The sequence below is a fragment of the Diorhabda sublineata genome, chromosome 9, assembly GCF_026230105.1.
Source record: "Diorhabda sublineata isolate icDioSubl1.1 chromosome 9, icDioSubl1.1, whole genome shotgun sequence".
NCBI classification, from domain to species: Eukaryota; Metazoa; Arthropoda; class Insecta; order Coleoptera; family Chrysomelidae; genus Diorhabda; species Diorhabda sublineata.
In genome coordinates this window covers 122,538-146,210 of record NC_079482.1, presented here as the reverse complement: position 1 = coordinate 146,210, position 23,673 = coordinate 122,538, and the positions used below count along the sequence as shown (strand labels likewise).

General features: G+C 29.5%; 1 protein-coding gene across 6 annotated transcripts in view; it reads right to left on the bottom strand.

The window, feature by feature from the left end:
* Window positions 1-23,673, bottom strand: part of LOC130448885 (GTPase-activating Rap/Ran-GAP domain-like protein 3) — a 65,327-nt gene that overhangs the window by 33,358 nt on the left and 8,296 nt on the right. For 2 of the 6 annotated variants that reach the window (XM_056786455.1, XM_056786456.1), the window contains exon 1: window positions 11,486-11,629. The exons of 1 other annotated variant lie outside the window; for it this stretch is intronic. Coding sequence is in view for 1 of the 5 variants with exons in the window: in XM_056786460.1 (XP_056642438.1) it covers window positions 15,980-16,062 (83 nt within the window). In the remaining 4 variants the exon portion in view is untranslated. Of the gene's footprint in view, window positions 1-11,485; window positions 11,659-12,161; window positions 12,284-15,979; window positions 16,092-23,673 lie in introns of those variants that run through there. 3 more of the 6 variants (XM_056786460.1, XM_056786461.1, XM_056786458.1) reach the window with 3 other exon arrangements.

Below are 23,673 nucleotides of genomic sequence, written 5' to 3'. Positions count from 1 at the left end.
AAAAACTAGAAATAGGCGTAGAAAACATAATCGGTAGATAAATGCAAGTTTATAAGGTGGAAATTTGATTGTATATTTCGAATTTCCGTATATTTCAAACCCCTAAAGATCCAACCAAATGTACCAAATGTCCAAGGTTCCGACTTCTACGTAAATCGTTCTTCGTTTTTATTAATTTATTCGTTAATTGCAACTGGAGTTTCTTCAAAATCGTTTATCAAAAACAGATTTTTAATTCAACTTATAATCATGAGAGACGTTTTTCTGATTCAGTGGACGGTAAAATTTGTTTGAGAATTAAGATTCGTATCAAGTTTTCGAATGATTGAGTTGCAATCAAAACGGGATTATAATTTACAAATTACGATGAGATTTCGTTAAAAATCTATTATTTAGTTTCAAGATTAGATCAAATTATAGGATTCTGCAGCTCTAAATCTTTATGATGCGTTTAAATCGCGTAATTTTTAGTTCTTTATGAATATAATAATGAATTATTGTTTTACTTCAATTGCAATAAATATTCTATTGGTATAAATAATTAAACGTATTTAATGACGGGTATGAAAGTATGGTAAACATATTTTAATAAGAATGGGATTCGATGTGCGCGAAATTTCTTGATAAAATAAATAAGGAACGTGATGTTTACATCCTGTTTACATCCTCGGGCAATATCAGGATTGAATAAGCGCGATACGCTCGTTCGACGAACGTGTTTGATTGGATATATTGAAAAAAATTGGACAACCAACTAATTTACAAGTTTTTGTGTGTTATTTATTGTAAAAGTACGTTTATATGATAAAAAAAAGTTGTGAAAGAAGTTAGTAGATAGTTCTTGAAAATGAAATTTTATAACGATTTCTGAATTATTTCATATAGTACAGGTAAAGTGGGATTAAACCCGAAATTAAATTGAGTACATTCTCGGGATGATGTATCCTTATTTTTACAATTTTGGAAATGCATAGATATTTCAAAATATCTTTTTTTTTTCGTAAATGCGTCCTTAAATATCCAAGAATAAGTTTATTTGTATTGTATTGAAAGCGCGTTACACAAAATGAAAGCTTTATTCTCGTTTCTTTCCCATGAGTTTTTGAAAAAATGCGTCGAGACCAATCTGTAGAGAATTTTGTACTGTACATTTTTTGTTCCGTCAGTTTTTATCGAATTCCTCTTAGTTTTCGAGTTATTCGCGATTCAAAATATTTTTGAGTGTGTAAACCCACTTTAAGGTGAAACTTTTGAGGTTAGGAACAAATACCCGAAATACTTTTTTGTAGAGAATTTTGTGCTGTACATTTTTTGTTCCGTCAGTTTTCTTCGAATTCCTCTTAGTTTTCGAGTTATTCGCGATTCAAAATATTTTTGAGTGTGTAAACCCACTTTAAGGTGAAACTTTTGAGGTTAGGAACAAATACCCGAAATACTTTTTTGTAGAGAATTTTGTGCTGTACATTTTTTGTTCCGTCAGCTTTTTTCGAATTCCTCTTAGTTTTCAAGTTATTCGCGATTCAAAATATTTTTGAGTGTATAAACCCATTTTAAGGTGAAACTTTTGAGGTTAGGAACAAATACCCGAAATACTTTTTTGTAGAGAATTTTGTGCTGTATATTTTTTGTTCCGTCAGTTTTTTTCGAATTCCTCTTAGTTTTCGAGTTATTCGCGATTCAAAATATTTTTGAGTGTATATACCCATTTTAAGGTGAAATATTTGAGGTTAGAAATAAATACCCGAAATACTTTTTTGTAGAGAATTTTGTGCTGTATAATTTTTGTTTCGTCAGTTTTTTTCGAATTCTTCTTAGTTTTCGAGTTATTCGCGATTCAAAATATTTTTGAGTCTATAAACTCCTTTTAAGATGAAAATTTTGAGGTTAGGAACAAATACCCGAAATACTTTTTTGTAGAGAATTTTGTGCTGTACATTTTTTGTTCCATCAGTTTTTATCGAATTCCTCTTAGTTTTCGAGTTATTCGCGATTCAAAATATTTTTGAGTGTATAAACCCATTTGAAGATGAAAATTTTGAGGTTAGGAACAAATACCCGAAATACTTTTTTGTAGAGAATTTTGTGCTGTATATTTTTTGTTCCGTCAGTTTTTTTCGAATTCCTCTTAGTTTTCGAGTTATTCGTGATTCAAAATATTTTTGAGTCTATAAACTCCTTTTAAGATGAAAATTTTGAGGTTAGGAACAAATACTCGAAATACTTTTTTGTAGAGAATTTTGTGCTGTATATTTTTTGTTCCGTCAGTTTTTTTCGAATTCCTCTTAGTTTTCGAGTTATTCGTGATTTAAAATATTTTTGAGTCTATAAACTCCTTTTAAGATGAAAATTTTGAGGTTAGGAACAAATACCCGAAATACTTTTTTGTAGAGAATTTTGTGCTGTATATTTTTTGTTCCGTCAGTTTTTTTCGAATTCCTCTTAGTTTTCAAGTTATTCGCGATTCAAAATATTTTTGAGTGTATAAACCCATTTTAAGGTGAAACTTTTGAGGTTAGGAACAAATACCCGAAATACTTTTTTGTAGAGAATTTTGTGCTGTACATTTTTTGTTCCGTCAGTTTTTTTCGAATTCCTCTTAGTTTTCGAGTTATTCGCGATTCAAAATATTTTTGAGTGTATATACCCATTTTAAGGTGAAATTTTTGAGGTTAGAAATAAATACCCGAAATACTTTTTTGTAGAGAATTTTGTGCTGTATAATTTTTGTTTCGTCAGTTTTTTTCGAATTCTTCTTAGTTTTCGAATTATTCGCGATTCAAAATATTTTTGAGTGTATAAACCCATTTTAAGGTGAAACTTTTGAGGTTAGGAACAAATACCCGAAATACTTTTTTGTAGAGAATTTTGTGCTGTATAATTTTTGTTTCGTCAGTTTTTTTCGAATTCTTCTTAGTTTTCGAATTATTCGCGATTTAAAATATTTTTGAGTCTATAAACTCCTTTTAAGATGAAAATTTTGAGGTTAGGAAAAAATACCCGAGATACTTTTTTGTAGAGAATTTTATGCTGTACATTTTTTGTTCCGTCAGTTTTTTTCGAATTCCTCTTAGTTTTCGAGTTATTCGCGATTTAAAATATTTTTGAGTCTATAAACCCATTTTAAGATGAAAATTTTGAGGTTAGGAAAAAATACCCGAGATACTTTTTTGTAGAGAATTTTATGCTGTACATTTTTTGTTCCGTCAGTTTTTTTCGAATTCCTCTTAGTTTTCGAGTTATTCGCGATTTAAAATATTTTTGAGTGTGTAAACCCATTTGAAGATGAAAATTTTGAGGTTGGGAACAAATACCCGAAATACTTTTTTGTAGAGAATTTTGTGCTGTACATTTTTTGTTCCGTCAGTTTTCTTCGAATTCCTCTTAGTTTTCGAGTTATTCGCGATTTAAAATATTTTTGAGTCTATAAACTCCTTTTAAGATGAAAATTTTGAGGTTAGGAACAAATACCCGAAATACTTTTTTGTAGAGAATTTTGTGCTGTATATTTTTTGTTCCGTCAGTTTTTTTCGAATTCCTCTTAGTTTTCGAGTTATTCGCGATTTAAAATATTTTTGAGTCTATAAACTCCTTTTAAGATGAAAATTTTGAGGTTAGGAACAAATACCCGAAATACTTTTTTGTAGAGAATTTTGTGCTGTACATTTTTGTTCCATCAGTTTTTATCGAATTCCTCTTAGTTTTCGAGTTATTCGCGATTCAAAATATTTTTGAGTCTATAAACCCATTTGAAGATGAAAATTTTGAGGTTGGGAACAAATACCCGAAATACTTTTTTGTAGAGAATTTTGTGCTGTACATTTTTTGTTCCATCAGTTTTTATCGAATTCCTCTTAGTTTTCGAGTTATTCGCGATTCAAAATATTTTTGAGTCTATAAACCCATTTGAAGATGAAAATTTTGAGGTTGGGAACAAATACCCGAAATACTTTTTTGTAGAGAATTTTGTGCTGTATATTTTTTGTTCCGTCAGTTTTTTTCGAATTCCTCTTAGTTTTCGAGTTATTCGCGATTCAAAATATTTTTGAGTCTATAAACCCATTTGAAGATGAAAATTTTGAGGTTGGGAACAAATACCCGAAATACTTTTTTGTAGAGAATTTTCTGCTGTATATTTTTTGTTCCGTCAGTTTTTTTCGAATTCCTCTTAGTTTTCGAGTTATTCGCGATTCAAAATATTTTTGAGTCTATAAACCCATTTGAAGATGAAAATTTTGAGGTTGGGAACAAATACCCGAAATACTTTTTTGTAGAGAATTTTGTGCTGTATATTTTTTGTTCCGTCAGTTTTTTTCGAATTCCTCTTAGTTTTCGAGTTATTCGCGATTCAAAATATTTTTGAGTCTATAAACCCATTTGAAGATGAAAATTTTGAGGTTGGGAACAAATACCCGAAATACTTTTTTGTAGAGAATTTTGTGCTGTATATTTTTTGTTCCGTCAGTTTTTTTCGAATTCCTCTTAGTTTTCGAGTTATTCGCGATTTAAAATATTTTTGAGTCTATAAACTCCTTTTAAGATGAAAATTTTGAGGTTAGGAAAAAATACCCGAGATACTTTTTCGTAGAGAATTGTGTTAAGAGTTACTAGGCTTATTCAGTATTCCAAAATATCCCACAATCTAGAAAATCAAAACCTCTTAATTTAATTTAAGGTTTTGGCTCCAAATGGCCTAATTTGCCTGTACTAATATTATAGTCGATAGATTTTGGAATAAGTTAACTCGACCTGAGTAAATTACTAATCAGAAATAATTGATCGTAAACGTGCCTAAGAATAATTTGAATAATTTTTTACTGATACTTCACTGTTTTTGGACAGCTTCAAATTTGACTTGGCCATATTTTTGTCTCATACTGTTATCAAATTTTTTTATTCGAAAAAATCGTATCGTAATTGTTTTCTACGATGAATACAGCTTCTTCTGTTTCCGTGACGATCTCATATAATTGTCCAAGTCGGAAAGCTTCTTCTTTCCTTTCGCCTTTTTAAAAAAGTAATTACTCCATCGACCTCAGACATTTATGCCGTTTTAAACGTAATAACGTTCGCTTTACAAATCCGAAAACTTCAAACTAATATTATTTGAAAATAAATTCTCATTTGACTTCAAGTTTAGTTTCAAAACTAAAGCACTTATATTGTTTATACCAAATAGTATGGAAAGTAATTTATTATTTGAAAATAATGAAGATTTCACATTATTGATTGTTGAAAATTTATAATATTGTTATTAGTAGTAATAAACACATTAGCGCAATAACATTTTTAGTCGACGCCATCTAAAAGTTGTTCGTTCTGTATTCATTTAGTTGCGTTTTGAGTGTTCCATGTAATGAAAGTGACAGTTCCGTACTACAAAACGCTCCGGAGTAGCCACGTCAATGTTGACAGTTGACAGTTTCACTTCGATGATTTTGCATAATATAAAATGTTTATAATTCTCTATTATTTATTTTCTTTCCTCAGTGTACTCGAAAAAGTTTTGGATCTTATGCGTCGTGTAAAAAATGTTTTGTTTTGGCAACAAACGTTTCTGTATTAGTGGCAAGCCGACCAATCCAAAAACACATTTACGTAATTCATTTATTTATTGCCGATAAAAATGATAGCGTGATTAATAGTTTAACAAACTGGGTTCGGTCGTTCTTGACTATCATCTGATAAAACACATCAAGCAATAAATTTCCATGTTCTAGTTGTAGTGTTTGTTGTCTTCATTCAATTTTAGGTTAATAGTTCGCCGGCATGGAATGGAAACTTTTCAAGGTGCTATTTTAAAGCTAAATACGAAACGGAAGTACTAGTTTAATTGACTCAATTAATATTTGATTCGTTGCTGTAATACATTGGAAAATGTAAATACAAATAACCGATTTATGCTTATTAAATAAAATACAATTACAATAATCAAAATGGATGCCTATTAACTATTATTTTCTTTCTTCTTTTTTGTAAAATCAGGTTATCCAGACAATGTTCGCTAACTAAAAAGATTCATCAGTAAAAACAGGGATTTGACTAAATGCAGTCGCTCCAGTTAACATACAGAGTGAGTTTTATGTACGGAACGCGTCAATTATTTCGAAAACGGCTTGTAATAATAAATATTGTTTGAAATTTTTATATATTTTCTATAAATTTTATCGATCATCAGTAAAAACAGGGATTTGACTCAATGCAATCGCTCCAGTTGATATACAGAGGGAGTTTTATGTACGGAACACTTTAATTATTTCGAAAACGGCTTGTAATAATAAATATTGTTTGAAATTTTTATATATTTTCTATAAATTTTATCGATCATCAGTAAAAACAGGGATTTGACTCAATGTAATCGCTCCAGTTGATATACAGAGGGAGTTTTATGTACGGAACACTTTAATTATTTCGAAAACGGCTCGTAATAATAAATATTGTTTGAAATTTTTATATATTTTCTATAAATTTTATCGATCATCAGTAAAAACAGGGATTTGACTCAATGTAATCGCTCCAGTTGATATACAGAGTGAGTTTTATGTACGGAACGCCTCAATTATTTCGGAAACGGCTTGTAATAATAAATATTGTTTGAAATTTTTATATATTTTCTATAAATTTTATCGATCATGAGTAAAAACAGGGATTTGACTCAATGCAATCGCTCCAGTTGATATACAGAGGGAGTTTTATGTACGGAACACTTTAATTATTTCGAAAACGGCTCGTAATAATAAATATTGTTTGAAATTTTTATATATTTTCTATAAATTTTATCGATCATCAGTAAAAACAGGGATTTGACTCAATGTAATCGCTCCAGTTGATATACAGATTGAGTTTTATGTACGGAACGCCTCAATTATTTCGAAAACGGCTCGTAATAATAAATATTGTTTGAAATTTTTATATATTTTCTATAAATTTTATCGATCATCAGTAAAAACAGGGATTTGACTCAATGTAATCGCTCCAGTTGATATACAGAGGGAGTTTTATGTACGGAACACTTTAATTATTTCGAAAACGGCTCGTAATAATAAATATTGTTTGAAATTTTTATATATTTTCTATAAATTTTATCGATCATCAGTAAAAACAGGGATTTGACTCAATGTAATCGCTCCAGTTGATATACAGAGTGAGTTTTATGTACGGAACGCGTCAATTATTTCGGAAACGGCTCGTAATAATAAATATTGTTTGAAATTTTTATATATTTTCTATAAATTTTATCGATCATCAGTAAAAACAGGGATTTGACTCAATGTAATCGCTCCAGTTGATATACAGAGTGAGTTTTATGTACGGAACGCGTCAATTATTTCGGAAACGGCTCGTAATAATAAATATTGTTTGAAATTTTTATATATTTTCTATAAATTTTATCGATCATCAGTAAAAACAGGGATTTGACTCAATGTAATCGCTCCAGTTGATATACAGAGGGAGTTTTATGTACGGAACACTTTAATTATTTCGAAAACGGCTCGTAATAATAAATATTGTTTGAAATTTTTATATATTTTCTATAAATTTTATCGATCATCAGTAAAAACAGGGATTTGACTCAATGTAATCGCTCCAGTTGATATACAGAGTGAGTTTTATGTACGGAACGCCTCAATTATTTCGGAAACGGCTTGTAATAATAAATATTGTTTGAAATTTTTATATATTTTCTATAAATTTTATCGATCATCAGTAAAAACAGGGATTTGACTCAATGTAATCGCTCCAGTTGATATACAGAGGGAGTTTTATGTACGGAACACTTTAATTATTTCGAAAACGGCTCGTAATAATAAATATTGTTTGAAATTTTTATATATTTTCTATAAATTTTATCGATCATCAGTAAAAACAGGGATTTGACTCAATGTAATCGCTCCAGTTGATATACAGAGTGAGTTTTATGTACGGAACGCCTCAATTATTTCGGAAACGGCTTGTAATAATAAATATTGTTTGAAATTTTTATATATTTTCTATAAATTTTATCGATCATCAGTAAAAACAGGGATTTGACTCAATGCAATCGCTCCAGTTGATATACAGATTGAGTTTTATATACGGAACGCCTCTATTATTTCGAAAACGGCTAGTAATAATAAATATTGTTTGAAATTTTTATATATTTTCTATAAATTTTATCGATCATCAGTAAAAACAGGGATTTGACTCAATGCAATCGCTCCAGTTGATATACAGAGTGAGTTTTATATACGGAACGCCTCAATTATTTCGAAAACGGCTTGTAATAATAAATATTGTTTGAAATTTTTATATATTTTGTATAAATTTTATCGATCATCAGTAAAAACAGGGATTTGACTCAATGCAATCGCTCCAGTTGATATACAGAGTGAGTTTTATATACGGAACGCCTCAATTATTTCGAAAACGGCTTGTAATAATAAATATTGTTTGAAATTTTTATATATTTTGTATAAATTTTATCGATCATCAGTAAAAACAGGGATTTGACTCAATGCAATCGCTCCAGTTGATATACAGAGTGAGTTTTATATACGGAACGCCTCAATTATTTCGAAAACGGCTTGTAATAATAAATATTGTTTGAAATTTTTATATATTTTGTATAAATTTTATCGATCATCAGTAAAAACAGGGATTTGACTCAATGCAATCGCTCCAGTTAATATACAGAGTGAGTTTTATGTACGGAACGCCTCAATTATTTCGGAAACGGCTCGTAATAATAAATATTGTTTGAAATTTTTATATATTTTGTATAAATTTTATCGATCATCAGTAAAAACAGGGATTTGACTCAATGCAATCGCTCCAGTTGATATACAGAGTGAGTTTTATATACGGAACGCCTCAATTATTTCGAAAACGGCTTGTAATAATAAATATTGTTTGAAATTTTTATATATTTTGTATAAATTTTATCGATCATCAGTAAAAACAGGGATTTGACTCAATGCAATCGCTCCAGTTAATATACAGAGTGAGTTTTATGTACGGAACGCCTCAATTATTTCGGAAACGGCTCGTAATAATAAATATTGTTTGAAATTTTTATATATTTTGTATAAATTTTATCGATCATCAGTAAAAACAGGGATTTGACTCAATGCAATCGCTCCAGTTGATATACAGAGTGAGTTTTATATACGGAACGCCTCAATTATTTCGAAAACGGCTTGTAATAATAAATATTGTTTGAAATTTTTATATATTTTCTATAAATTTTATCGATCATCAGTAAAAACAGGGATTTGACTCAATGCAATCGCTCCAGTTGATATACAGAGGGAGTTTTATGTACGGAACACTTTAATTATTTCGAAAACGGCTTGTAATAATAAATATTGTTTGAAATTTTTATATATTTTCTATAAATTTTATCGATCATCAGTAAAAACAGGGATTTGACTCAATGCAATTGCTCCAGTTAATATACAGAGTGAGTTTTATGTACGGAACGCCTCAATTATTTCGAAAACGGCTCGTAATAATAAATGTAGTTTGAAATTTTTATATATTTTGTATAAATTTTATCGATCATCAGTAAAAACAGGGATTTGACTCAATGCAATCGCTCCAGTTGATATACAGAGTGAGTTTTATATACGGAACGCCTCAATTATTTCGAAAACGGCTTGTAATAATAAATATTGTTTGAAATTTTTATATATTTTCTATAAATTTTATCGATCATCAGTAAAAACAGGGATTTGACTCAATGCAATCGCTCCAGTTGATATACAGAGGGAGTTTTATGTACGGAACACTTTAATTATTTCGAAAACGGCTTGTAATAATAAATATTGTTTGAAATTTTTATATATTTTCTATAAATTTTATCGATCATCAGTAAAAACAGGGATTTGACTCAATGTAATCGCTCCAGTTGATATACAGAGGGAGTTTTATGTACGGAACACTTTAATTATTTCGAAAACGGCTTGTAATAATAAATATTGTTTGAAACCTTTCGGAAATTTCTTTATTACCTGTGTGAAAAATTGACCAACTGATAATTAAAGTGATTGATCATTTCGAAAATATATACATTCTATAAGTTGATTTTTACTGCGCTGAATATTTTGTATTTATGTCAAGGAAATTCCGAACAAAAGCATTATCTAAAAATAGAAATTAGATAAACAAATCTAAATTGCAAACCTGAAGTTGAAGTAAACAGTTTTTATAAAATGTTAATACTAAAACATTAAGTGTAAATAACAATGTTTGTATTACAAATATACTTTATTCAAATTAAACGTTCCAAACCGACTAAAGTATTACTTAATAATCTTGATCAAACGTTTAATTTTTATTGTAAACAACTATTTACCATAATTTACCTATAAAATTGTATTTTAAAACTAAATCCTTATTTAAAAAGTCCGGTTTTGCATAATATGAGACAAGCGATAAACCCCAACTATGTAGATGGCAGCTATATTGATTATTTTGCCGCAGTAAACCCGTTTTAACTAGTTAAAGTGTCGGTGAAGCGAACAGTTTTGAAATAAATATAATAACTTTCCAAACTATATACGGTTATTTTTATATATCTTTCGATACATCAATCTAATTTATCCCGGATATATATGACAGAACGAAAACAAAAATAAGGAATTAACAACGAGACTGTCCGTTTAATCGAGCACCGTATAATATCATAACTGGTAATGGTAAAACCCCTCTTATTACTCGGGTTATCAATCTTTCTATCCGTTTTTATTTCAGACATATTTGCTCAATAAAATAAGGGGATTTATCAATGAGATATAGTGACGGATATATTCTATCAAACCGGGGACTAATATTTGATTAGGAAACCATTTTATTTATGTTTTAATTCTGTAGAAGAAACATCCTATCTATCATTTTTGAAATAATTTTGATTGCGTTTGTATATTCAAAAATTTGACGACATATTTCGAGATAGTTTACATCCGATCTGTTATGGTCTTATTAATATCTAAAAAATTGTCACTTTTCTTATGTTTTTTTTTGACTAAACACGTTGATGCAAGTTTCAGAACACGCAATCTAAAAACACGAATCGTTTTCCATGATATTCTATAAAGTAAAACGTTGGTTTTTGTAACCGATCACAAAAATGACAAATTTTAACTTTTAAACAGTTATTTAGGGCAAAATACTGCGGCGATTTCTTTTAAATATTACAAAATTCTGATTCTTCCTTCTTTATTTACCTAATCCACGTTTAGAATTAGTTTAGGGCTCGATATTTTACAATGCAAAAAAATGCACAATCATTTCGTACATAGTTTTTTCGATATTTTAGTATTCCTACAGTCAAATATATTTTACAGAACGTTACGATAATAATATGCCTCAATAAAACACCTAAACGTAATCGAAAATCAGAAATAACTAATTAAAATAAGACGGAGATGTCTTAAACATAAAATTAATGAGATTTTTCGTTTTGGTAAAACGAAAACAAAACAATAGATCATTCTCCGTTCGAACAAACCCTTTACCGATGAAAAATTATATTTCGGGAAAACACCGTATGATCAACATTGCGATTTTCACTTTCGAACTAAATTCGCGGATCATCGAAAGAGCGGGGTCTTCGAACTCGACGGATCGGACACCGGAAAAATTAGCTTTGTAAGCTACACTCGCTAACGTAAAGCTTCAACTGAAATTTCAAAGCTCCGCCACGCTTTCATAACAACTCGATAAATGGCAACGTTGTAAATTGAGCGCGCAATGGAAAATCCGTCTGAAATGCGAAGCCAGTAGGTACATACGTAATATGATATGATTTATGTATGCAAAATTTAAAATTTTATTGTTTCGTTAAATAATTGAAATAAACTCGAATTTCTATTGGATTTTTTTCTTGATATCAAAATTGTATACGTGTAATAGTGCATTTATTTTATAGTCCTTAGAAATAAACGTTTGTATCAACATTTTTTAATATCTAAATTACAAGAGATCGAAATTTTCATGTAAACGCCCTGTATAGGTATTAAACCAATGAGTTTTTAAATTATAAATAAGAAAAAAACAGTGTAACTTTTTCACTGCTCACAGCTTGCGTTACTTTTGTTGTTATAAACATAATACGATATAAACCAATCAACTTCTTTTTGTAAATAATTTTCTTTATAAGATATTTTGTCATAATATTTACATACCTCTTTTGTAGTTTTGTATGTACTTGTTGGTGACATACTGGATTCCTGGAATTTAAGTTATTTAACACAGTTTAATTTGTCCTTTTGTTGAACTATTTTTATATAAACAAATTCAATGTTTGGTTTATTTTCTTTTGAGGTTAAGTCTTGGCCTTGCTTGTAAGAGCAAAGTTGTTTCTCCTTAGAAGGTTCGAGCGACATCTAGTTAACTGTTCACGAATTAAGTTATTCGTGCAGTATTTTGTAAATTTTGCGGATATTGATTTTTGGTTGCTCAGTCCGTTGAAAGGTTGTTTTGAGGAGTGATTTATAAGCTAGTGTTTTTAAAATTGAGCTATTATTGCTCCTGACTAGATTGTCGTCATGACGTGTGACCCGATTTTCCTCAAGAAGTCTGCTGCTAACTTCATTCATATTTTCCTTTGGACTGTCAACCGATGTGGAATTTTTCATTATGGATTTGATTATAAATTTTTATATTTGCGGATGTCGTGATATTTCCGACTGAGAATTTGACGATTGGAGAGGTAGTTACCTTGTTCTTTTGGTCAGCGGCCTAAAGCCTTCCGCCGATTTCAAAAATTCTAGAATATCAAATTGTTAATTGACATTCAAGAAGAAGTAGATATAAGTTCCCTTCGTTGAAATGGAAGGTAAGCTCTTTTTTTTTGTGAAAGCAGAAATAGTTCTAATTAGGTTAGGCTCCAAATTATAGACTACCTTTTTTTATTGCATTCGGGAAATGTTAAAAAATTAAGTTATAAATTATTTCTTTTAGTAGTCTATAAATTGGCGAAATTTTTCACAGATTGTATTTTGTACATTTTTCTTTTTAATTTAATTAACGACCTAGTTTAGGACATAGGACCTTTCTTGGGATTTAAAACTTAGACGACCTTAATTTGGATTTAACGGCAAACTTTGACTCGTGGAACTACCTAATCCGGGACAATTAACTGAATGAACTTATTTAATTCCTAATCGCAATCCACGGATATGGTCCTATTTGTATTCTCCTCATGTGTTGCTAAAGGTCAGATCCATTCATATTAATTTGTAAAATTTACTTCATTATTTTCTGTAAACTCATGAGTTTTGCGGGTAATTTTTTTTAACCTGGCATACAAAAGTTTTGTACATATTAAACACAAGAAAATCTTGCAACGAACCCTGACAACACACATTAACATGATGAACATAGTCGGAGCCCAAAATATGACCTTTTAGGTCACAACAGTTTGAACTTTTTGGTTTTGAAATAAACATTCCGTATATGAATTGTCTACTAAATTATTGAATCAGATTTATTTTAATTTCACCACTCACTGCCGTAAGGTATAAAAAAGCGATTGGTCGTTATTTTTCCCGTTTCTACAAATATAAAAAGTTAACGTACCGCAAAAAATCGTTGGACTATAAAATCTAGTTCATTCATATGCGATGCGCAGGTTATATTCACGAGGGTAGTTCTTATCCGGGTAGAAATTCAACGTTTTGTCGAAACTACTAACCAAACATTAATTTCAAAAATAAATACGTTTTTTTTTTTAAATAATTAGGATAGAATATATATTTTAATAGTTGAAACTAATATATTACAACTTTTTTATGTGATTAGATAAATAATTAGAGTATTTGTTTGAAAAAGAAAAAAAAAGTTAATTAAAATCTCATAAATATCATCATTCCAAACGAACAGGCGTTTTCTGAGGGTGCCTTTTATTTTTTCGTTTCCATTTTCTCGTAATGGCTCTACAGCTACTCATCTTATTTTAAAGTTAATTGAATATAAGAGCCCTCCGATGAATTTCCTCTGCTTGTTATATAAAGAAACTCTCAAAACTACTTTATTATATTGGATGATTTATTAAAAATGGAAAATTTTTAGATATATGACGATAATTTCATTTAGTAATTAAGCAATATCATAACATATTATAATTGCCCAATTTCCTTAGATTTAGGAAAAAATATGTTTAGCGACACTGCAATGTATATATGCTCCTGTATGGTAAGTACATCAGATTCAGGTAGATTATGTTATCAACGATGGAATCATCATTTTTCTCAATTTTCTCGAACGTGGAAAAAGAAACTAATTCGAGTCACTCGACAGAAATTCCAAATACTCAGAGCGACCAGTTTTGATTAATGAAATTAAAAAAATAACAGAGAAAAATTTCTCTATTATTAGAAGTTATAGAGCAAAAAAGTTCTCACCCTTTTGCTTATAACTTCTTTAATTTCAAATTTAGGACAAAAAGTTATATAAACATATTTGTAGGTTGAATAATTTGCAAGAAATTATGTCTTTACGAATTTTTTGTAAGACGCATAGTTTCAGAGATATCCCGAAAAAGGTGTTTCACCCCTTTTTCCAAGATGGTGGCCGGGGGACAGAGGTGACCACCCCACAAATTTGAGGTTAAGTTTCTATTGACCCTCCACACATGACAAATTCATTTTATGAAATTTGATCAGCATATATACCTAAATAACTGTAACATTAAAATTATTTCGCAATACTTTTAATTTTGACGATGCATTTGAATTAGTAGAGCTAAAATCCTTTTATATTTATTATATAAAAATAATTATTAGTTTCTTTATATTGTTTATATAAGAAATATATTGTTTTTTCTTGAAAATCTATGAAATAATGGAAATTTTGTCCTAGTTCTGATCGTATGTTTTTGTATCTTATGCTACTCGTATTTTTTAAAAAATAATATATATCTCATTAAAACGAAATAACTTTATAAATGAAACATGCGTCGTTCTACTTACTTATCAACAGATATATTCCTAAAAATAAAAAAACGAACCTTCACATACGTACGATATCTATTAGCAATTTTATTTGAAGATTAGGTTAGGTTATTAAAATTCGCCTATTCTCCATATTTTATCCACATATCAAAGAAAAGTTTTTGTTCATGTTTCCATTTGTGTGCCCGTTTTCCCGCTGTACTTTTTTTAATTAACAGTAAATGGAAATTAATCCAAACCGATCTGTGATGCTGAATAATACACGTCATACATTTGAGATGGATTTTTGCAAATTAAAAATTTGAATGCTTCTCTTTTGTTTCAGTTTTTCAATTACTAATTACTTTATATATGAAAATCTTAGTCTAGAATGTTTATTATCATGATTTTTTTGTTCGTCAAAAATAATGAGAAATTTATAATTATATTTTGATAGTACAGCACTCTATGTGTTAAATATATAAACTAAATTTTTTTAATTTCAGTTTTCTATGAATAAAAATAAAATGAAAAGCTAAGTCTTTAATACCGCTCTCTAGATGGCATCACCCGCTTATACGCCATCTATGCTTCAGTATAACAATTAATGTTTAACGATTTTCTGTAGAATGCTAGTTCGACTAGAGTACTACAGATGGCTCTCGTTACACTAGGTTTAAATTCTCAATTGTATATGCAATATATTGAATATCTAGGGTTAGAAACTTGTTGAAATGACGGTGCTGGGAAAGCGCCGAACTCAATTATGTTAAATAAATTTTCAATGTCTACGGTTCATTTAGGTAAATAATAAAGATGTCTTATTGATTTATTTGTGTATATATTTTACTAATTGTCTTTTTATTGTTTCTGAAAACCTAGATAAATATTGTAAATAGTTTGTGTGTTGAAATAACTTCCTTTCAAATAAATTAGTTGCAATAATACAATTTTAATAGTCCAACTAATTTGTACGTGCAAACAAAAACGACGGTTACCCCTAAAAGTTAAATTATAAAATTACGGATCGTTTAACATGCTGGAAACAAAACTCCTAAACAAAACTTTACCTTTTTGTTGCCGACGACGACGTCCAAGTCTGCAAACTGGCACTTCTCGTATCCAATTTGTGATGGGTTTCGACTACTGCCATTCGCCTACAGTAGCGCGCTTTGTCAAGAGGGTTCCCGCTTCCTCGTGATGAGGAAGGGCTTTTCACACTCACTTCTTCACTAAGTTTTAGTTTGTGAACGCACATGTTCGGTAATTTATTATTAATATCTCCTGTTTATTGGTCCGTTGGAATTGGAATTCGAAAGGGCGAGTTTAAATTAGCAGTAAGCAAACAATTTTGAATTATTAATCGGACTCTATATAGTCCGGTCAAATTAGACCAAAAAAAAAAAATGACTGAAGCTACATATATTCCTATCAATCTGAAAATTGGTAAAATTGTTTAAAATAGAATTAAAAATAAAATTTGAAACGTTCCACATCAATTCCGTGTACGGAAAAAATTTTATTCAAGGTCGAAGGTCAAAAAAATGAGTTTTTCGCTATTATCAGCAAAACGGTAAGTTTTCTCATAAAAATACTTTATACAAGAATTGTAGATCATTAAATTATCTACAAAAAACGTATCAATAATTTTTTTCCTACGAGTCACCGTTTCTGAGATATAATGATTTAAAAAAAAGTTATGTTCAGATTTCCGATTGCACGAGAAATATTAAAGCTGCATATCAATTTTGTCGAACTTTAGCAGCATCTTCGTCGATTCATTATAAATTTGATGAACTTATGATAGTTCCAACCAGTCTACAGAAATTTCTTATAAAGTCTCACAACTTTTACTATTTTTTGAATCATTATATCTCAGAAACGGTGGCTCGCAGGAAAAAAAGTATTGATACGTTTTTTGTAGATAATTTTATGATCTATAATTTTTGTCTGAGGTATTTTAACGATAAAACTCAACGTTTTAGTGATAATCAAGAAAAACTCATTTTTTGACCTTTGACCTTAAATAAAATTGTTTCCATCCAAGGGAATGATGTAGAACGTTCAAATTTCATTTTCAATTGTATTTTAAACAATTTCACTAATTTTCAGATTGATGGAAATGTCTAAATTGACCGGATTAATATAGATTTTTAAGGAAATGTATTTCTATATCAAATAAAACATTTTGCCGTACTCTGATGATAATTTTCTATTTGAAAAATTGATTTTTTGTTATAGATTTTATCGTTAATGATTCTTTGATATACAAACATTGGAATATTTGATTAGTTTTAAAAAAAAAATTAGTTCTAATCGAAAGTAATAAGATATTTCAGTCGTATGTTTGAAAATCTATTTTAAAAATCTTGATACCGCCCTCGAAATTATTGATAGATCGTATATATAGATTTATATTAAAATAATAATTAACGAATAAATCTAAAACATTTTGTATGGATAAAAAACGACAAGTCGGGAAACAAAACCTTTAAAATCCATCTCGACACAAATCAGTTGAACATGACCCGCGATACCGCCACACAGTCAGCTACCGGACTAATAATCATGATTATTAAAATAGTATCGAAACGTCGCGTTATCTCGTGATATGCACATTCTAGAGAATAGTAAATAGACTTAGTGTCGTTGATTATAAACTGATCTGCAGCAAATTTCTGTTGGCCATCGAGAGAATTCCAGCGACAGGCGCATAACATTGTCACTGAATCCCTTTTCATAAAGGATATTTAATAGATTGATCAAAGGATATTAGTATGAGAGACCTAGACGAAAAAAATTTCTACCGTCGCTTAAAAAGTATCGGTTAAGACACACTATTAAAATATAAAGAAAATTTTACATTTAAAACGCGATTAACGAAACGAATTGTTTTTTTTTTTTTTTAATTATTATACGTAAAGTGTAACATTCAGTTCGACATTTTATTAAGATTTTTAACGTACGTGGGGATGCGATATTTTAATCTTCAGATCTCAATATTTTACATAAGAAGCTTTAGAATCGAGTTCCGTTTCCTTCTTACATGAGATTCAACTTTTAGTTGGTGTTTGATTAGTTATTCAAGTATAATCAACTTACTTTTTGATTATAAAAATGTTATAAAGTAAATATGGCCCATGTACTACGTCGATAAATAAAATATGAACAGTTATCAAAGCTTTTTATCTGGAGCCGTGTTCACTCGCATCACTTGCTTCACAATTGACAATACAATGAAAAAGAAGAGAATATGTTGACAATAGGGCGCTACTCCCTTTATCTACAGAGGATTTTTTTCAATAAAAAACCGAATTGGTTGATAATATTTCTGGTATAATTTATTAAACCAAAAAAAAAAAAAATGGTAATCCACTCTGATTATTTGTCGTATTCTTCGAGTTTATCAAAGGTAATTCCAATAAAAGTGTATAAAAAAGAAGTTGCTGCAAATGGTCGTATTTTGGAAATTTTGATTCTTGACTTTTTTGAGTTTTTTTCCCCAATCGTCATGTCAAAATTGAGTTTGTTAGTCTGTACTGTACGGCACACAATTCATTAACATTAGTATCTCCTGTTATATATCCAGGACGAATGGTATTTTAGTTTTTGAAATATCTATGATTTAAATATTCAATTCGATAGTATCGAGGATTTGAGCGAGTCGTTTTACAAGCGTATTGTCACATTCCATCTGTGTATGTCAACTCATCAAGTTTTTATTACTATACTAAATAATTTATTCACTTTTTGATACATTTGATTCGATGACATTGTACGAAATTGTTGCAAATCCATTCGAAGTCATTTTTATATCAACTTCGTGCCATCAAAAGTAAAATGCAGGACCGGATTAAGCTAGGGGCTTGGGGCCCCAGGTCCAAGAGGGCCCCATCATTTGGAAATCATTCCGATATTATTTTGTGAATTTTTCCGGGTTTTCGAATTCCTTAAAAGGGCCCCGTCATTATTTTAGTCCCGGGCCTTATAAATCTTAATCCCGCCCTGGCAAATGCATCAACTTTTTATCAAATTATACATAAATTTTTGAAGAATTATCGATGTGTCGATTCTGTAGCTTCTTTCCAGAGACACAAAGGTCACATTGATCCTTTTTTTGGTGAATACAAGGCCTACAATGCAGTTTTGCTTTTCCAAATTCGCTATAAATACTTCTACTCGATGAAACTCTACAATATAAGATTCCATCCTTCAAAAACTTCCTTAAGTTAGTTCAACGCAATAATTTTCACTTTCATTCGAATTACCAATAATGAAGAAGTTGAGGTTGATGATTTACCATTATTTACATTCGAATTTGGAACTACAAATACTATAAATTCATTTTTTTTTTCGTGCCCCCGTACTATTAAAATGAAAAAAATCATATCGCAAATTGGATTTTAATCATATTGTTTGAATCAAAACCACAGAAGTCTATTTCGTCGTAAAACAAAACCTCCAACAAACGAATCAAATCTAACAACTTAAAATTTAATTATGACTTCCTTACTTTACGTTTTAATAGAAAACAGTCAATTTTTTAAATATTTTTTTGTATTTCGTAAACATTATTTGGTTCAAAATCGTAAGTTTATTTTGAACAATGACGGAAAACTTAGAAACTTCTGAATAATCCCAAGAAATGCAACGGTTTAGAGATTGTCCGATAGGTGTCGTCAAAAAAATGAGTTTTTCGCTATTATCAGCAAAACGGTGAGTTTTATCATGAAAATACCTTATACAAGAATTGTAGATCAGTAAATTATCTACAAAAAACGTGTCAATACTTTTTCTCCTACGAGCCACCGTTTCTGAGATATAATGATTCAAAAAAAAGTTATGTTCAGATTTCCGATTGCACGAGAAATACTAAAGCTGCATATCAATTTTGTCGAACTTTAGCAACATCTTCGTCGATTCATTATTAATTTGATGAACTTATGACAGTTCCAACCAGTCTACAGAAATTTCTTATAAAGTCTCACAACTTTTACTATTTTTTGAATCATTATATCTCAGAAACGGTGGCTCGTAGGAAAAAAAGTAATAACACGTTTTTTATAGATAATTTTATGATCTATAATTTTTGTCTGAAGTATTTTAACGATAAAACTCACCGTTTTACTGATAATCAAGAAAAACTCATTTTTTTGACACGTTTGTGACACTTTTGGCACTTTTTTAAATATTTTTTTTGTATTTCCTACATTTTTTGGTTCAAAATCGTAAGTTTATTTTGAACAATGACGGCAACCTTAGAAACTTCTGAATAATCCCAAGAAATGTAACGGTTTAGAAGATTTCGCGATTGTCCGATAGGTGTCGTCAAAAAAATGAGTTTTTCGCTATTATCAGCAAAACGGTGAGTTTTATCATGAAAATGCCTTATACAAGAATTGTAGATCAGTAAATTATACACAAAAAACGTGTCAATACTTTTTCTCCTACGAGCCACCGTTTCTGAGATATAATGATTCAAAAAAAAGTTATGTTCAGATTTACGATTGCACGAGAAATATTAAAGCTGCATATCAATTTTGTCGAACTTTAGCAACATCTTCGTCGATTCATTATAAATTTGATGAACTTATGATAGTTCCAACCAGTCTACAGAAATTTCTTATAAAGTCTCACAACTTTTACTATTTTTTGAATCATTATATCTCAGAAACGGTGGCTCGTAGGAAAAAAAGTAATAACACGTTTTTTATAGATAATTTTATGATCTATAATTTTTGTCTGAAGTATTTTAACGATAAAACTCACCGTTTTACTGATAATCAAGAAAAACTCATTTTTTTGACACGTTTGTGACACTTTTGGCACTTTTTTAAATATTTTTTTTGTATTTCCTACATTTTTTGGTTCAAAATCGTAAGTTTATTTTGAACAATGACGGCAACCTTAGAAACTTCTGAATAATCCCAAGAAATGTAACGGTTTAGAAGATTTCGCGATTGTCCGATAGGTGTCGTCAAAAAAATGAGTTTTTCGCTATTATCAGCAAAACGGTGAGTTTTATCATGAAAATGCCTTATACAAGAATTGTAGATCAGTAAATTATCTACAAAAAACGTGTCAATACTTTTTCTCCTACGAGCCACCGTTTCTGAGATATAATGATTCAAAAAAAAGTTATGTTCAGATTTCCGATTGCACGAGAAATACTAAAGCTGCATATCAATTTTGTCGAACTTTAGCAGCATCTTCGTCGATTCATTATTAATTTGATGAACTTATGACAGTTCCAACCAGTCTACAGAAATTTCTTATAAAGTCTCACAACTTTTACTATTTTTTGAATCATTATATCTCAGAAACGGTGGCTCGTAGGAAAAAAAGTAATAACACGTTTTTTATAGATAATTTTATGATCTATAATTTTTGTCTGAAGTATTTTAATGACAATACTCAAAGTTTTACTGATAATCAAGAAAAACTCATTTTTTTGACACGTTTGTGACACTTTTGGCACTTTTTTAAATATTTTTTTTGTATTTCCTACATTTTTTGGTTCAAAATCGTAAGTTTATTTTGAACAATGACGGCAACCTTAGAAACTTCTGAATAATCCCAAGAAATGTAACGGTTTAGAAGATTTCGCGATTGTCCGATAGGTGTCGTCAAAAAAATGAGTTTTTCGCTATTATCAGCAAAACGGTGAGTTTTATCATGAAAATGCCTTATACAAGAATTGTAGATCAGTAAATTATACACAAAAAACGTGTCAATACTTTTTCTCCTACGAGCCACCGTTTCTGAGATATAATGATTCAAAAAAAAGTTATGTTCAGATTTACGATTGCACGAGAAATATTAAAGCTGCATATCAATTTTGTCGAACTTTAGCAACATCTTCGTCAATTGATAATTTATTTGATGAACTTATGATAGTTCCAACCAGTCTACAGAAATTTCTTATAAAGTCTCACAACTTTTACTATTTTTTGAATCATTATATCTCAGAAACGGTGGCTCGTAGGAAAAAAAGTAATAATACGTTTTTTATAGATAATTTTATGATCTATAATTTTTGTCTGAAGTATTTTAATGACAAAACTCAAAGTTTTACTGATAATCAAGAAAAACTCATTTTTTTGACACGTTTGTGACACTTTTGGCACTTTTTTAAATATTTTTTTGTATTTCCTACATTTTTTGGTTCAAAATCGTAAGTTTATTTTGAACAATGACGGCAACCTTAGAAACTTCTGAATAATTCCAAGACATGCAACGGTTTAGAAGATTTCGCGATTGTCCGATAGATGTCGTTATAAACAATTTAATAGCTAGGGACTTTTTAGGATGTTAAATAACGATATATTAAATCTATTTGTATAAAAACCTGATGAATCGTAAAAATCGGATTTAAAATATTTCGAAAGGAAGCCTACTTAATGTTTTATAATATTCTCGTTACAAAATTCACATATTGGTGGGTTTTCTCGGTTAAATGTCACTTTCCTAAGCCTTAAACGATCGATTTTTATTTGATCCGTACAATTTTTAAAACCGTTTTTAATAGATTTTAATATCGACTGTGATCTTTGTCACTTGCACTGAACTTTTGCTCTGATTGTCCCAAATCGTATTGTTGTTTCGTTGTTATCTGCCGTGTCTTTCGAAATGCACCACTTGGCATTAAATAATCAGCTCCCCATTTATAGCTGGCAATTGTTTTTACTAAATTAACGCCGTTTCGGCAGACTTTCTTGGGGTGATTAATTAATGAATTTAGTATAATGGAAATATGTATTTCAGAGTTAATTTTATCATATATCGAATATAATATAAAGGTTTTACGTGTTTATCAAATTTATTAAAATGTTATTAATGATCGAACAATGTTTTTATAACATGATCATAAACATTATTCGCGTTTTATAGCAACCGTAGCGAGTTTAATTATAAAATGAGAACAACCTCTTAATTTAAAATAACAATACTTCGGGTGGATATAATTCAAAACTAACGGAGAACTTACTGTATAAAATTTTAACAAAAAATAAGTTTAATATAAGAAGTTTATATAATAAAACGTAAATTCTAAAAGCTGATTAGAAGCAAGACGCTTAATATACATTTTTAAAAACCCCGGTAGCTAGTCGTGAAAAAATTTTGAAAATATTGATTTCTCTCGTTTACCGCATTCCCTTCATTACCTTGTCATGTGCTTAATGTTTTATAAGTTCTTAAAGGAACAAAGAAATTTGTCTTCTAAGTAAAATTGTTCCGCATAAAAGAATGCTAATAATTGAGTCGTTTTTTTTGAGAATAAACGGTTACTTTACCTACAAATTCGTACTTTTTTGATTACTTTGTATGTATTGTTAAGAAAACGTCCACGAAATTGTACCTGGAGGCGGTCCTGTCCGGTTGTAGCCAAATACTCGGAATTCTTTTAAAGTTTGTTTTTTTTTAATAGCAGACGATTTATTTATATTGTTTCTTCCTGATATCTAGGATAGTCTTGTTGTTTATTTTGTTTGTTTACTTTCTAGAATTTTTTAGAATTTATTTTTGGGTATATAAACGAGTTTGTTTAGCGGAATTAGTTAGTTTATAATTAAAAATCGTAATATTATATCACATTTTCTTCAATTTTAATTCTACTCTGAAACCAAAAATCTCGCAACAAATCTTAGGGGATGAAAAAAATATATTTTCTATTTTATTAATCAAGTTTATTGATATAAAACTTTGATAATGTCGTTTAACTTTTGAAACCGCTTATTTCGAGTGTCTTAATGTCAAGAAACTA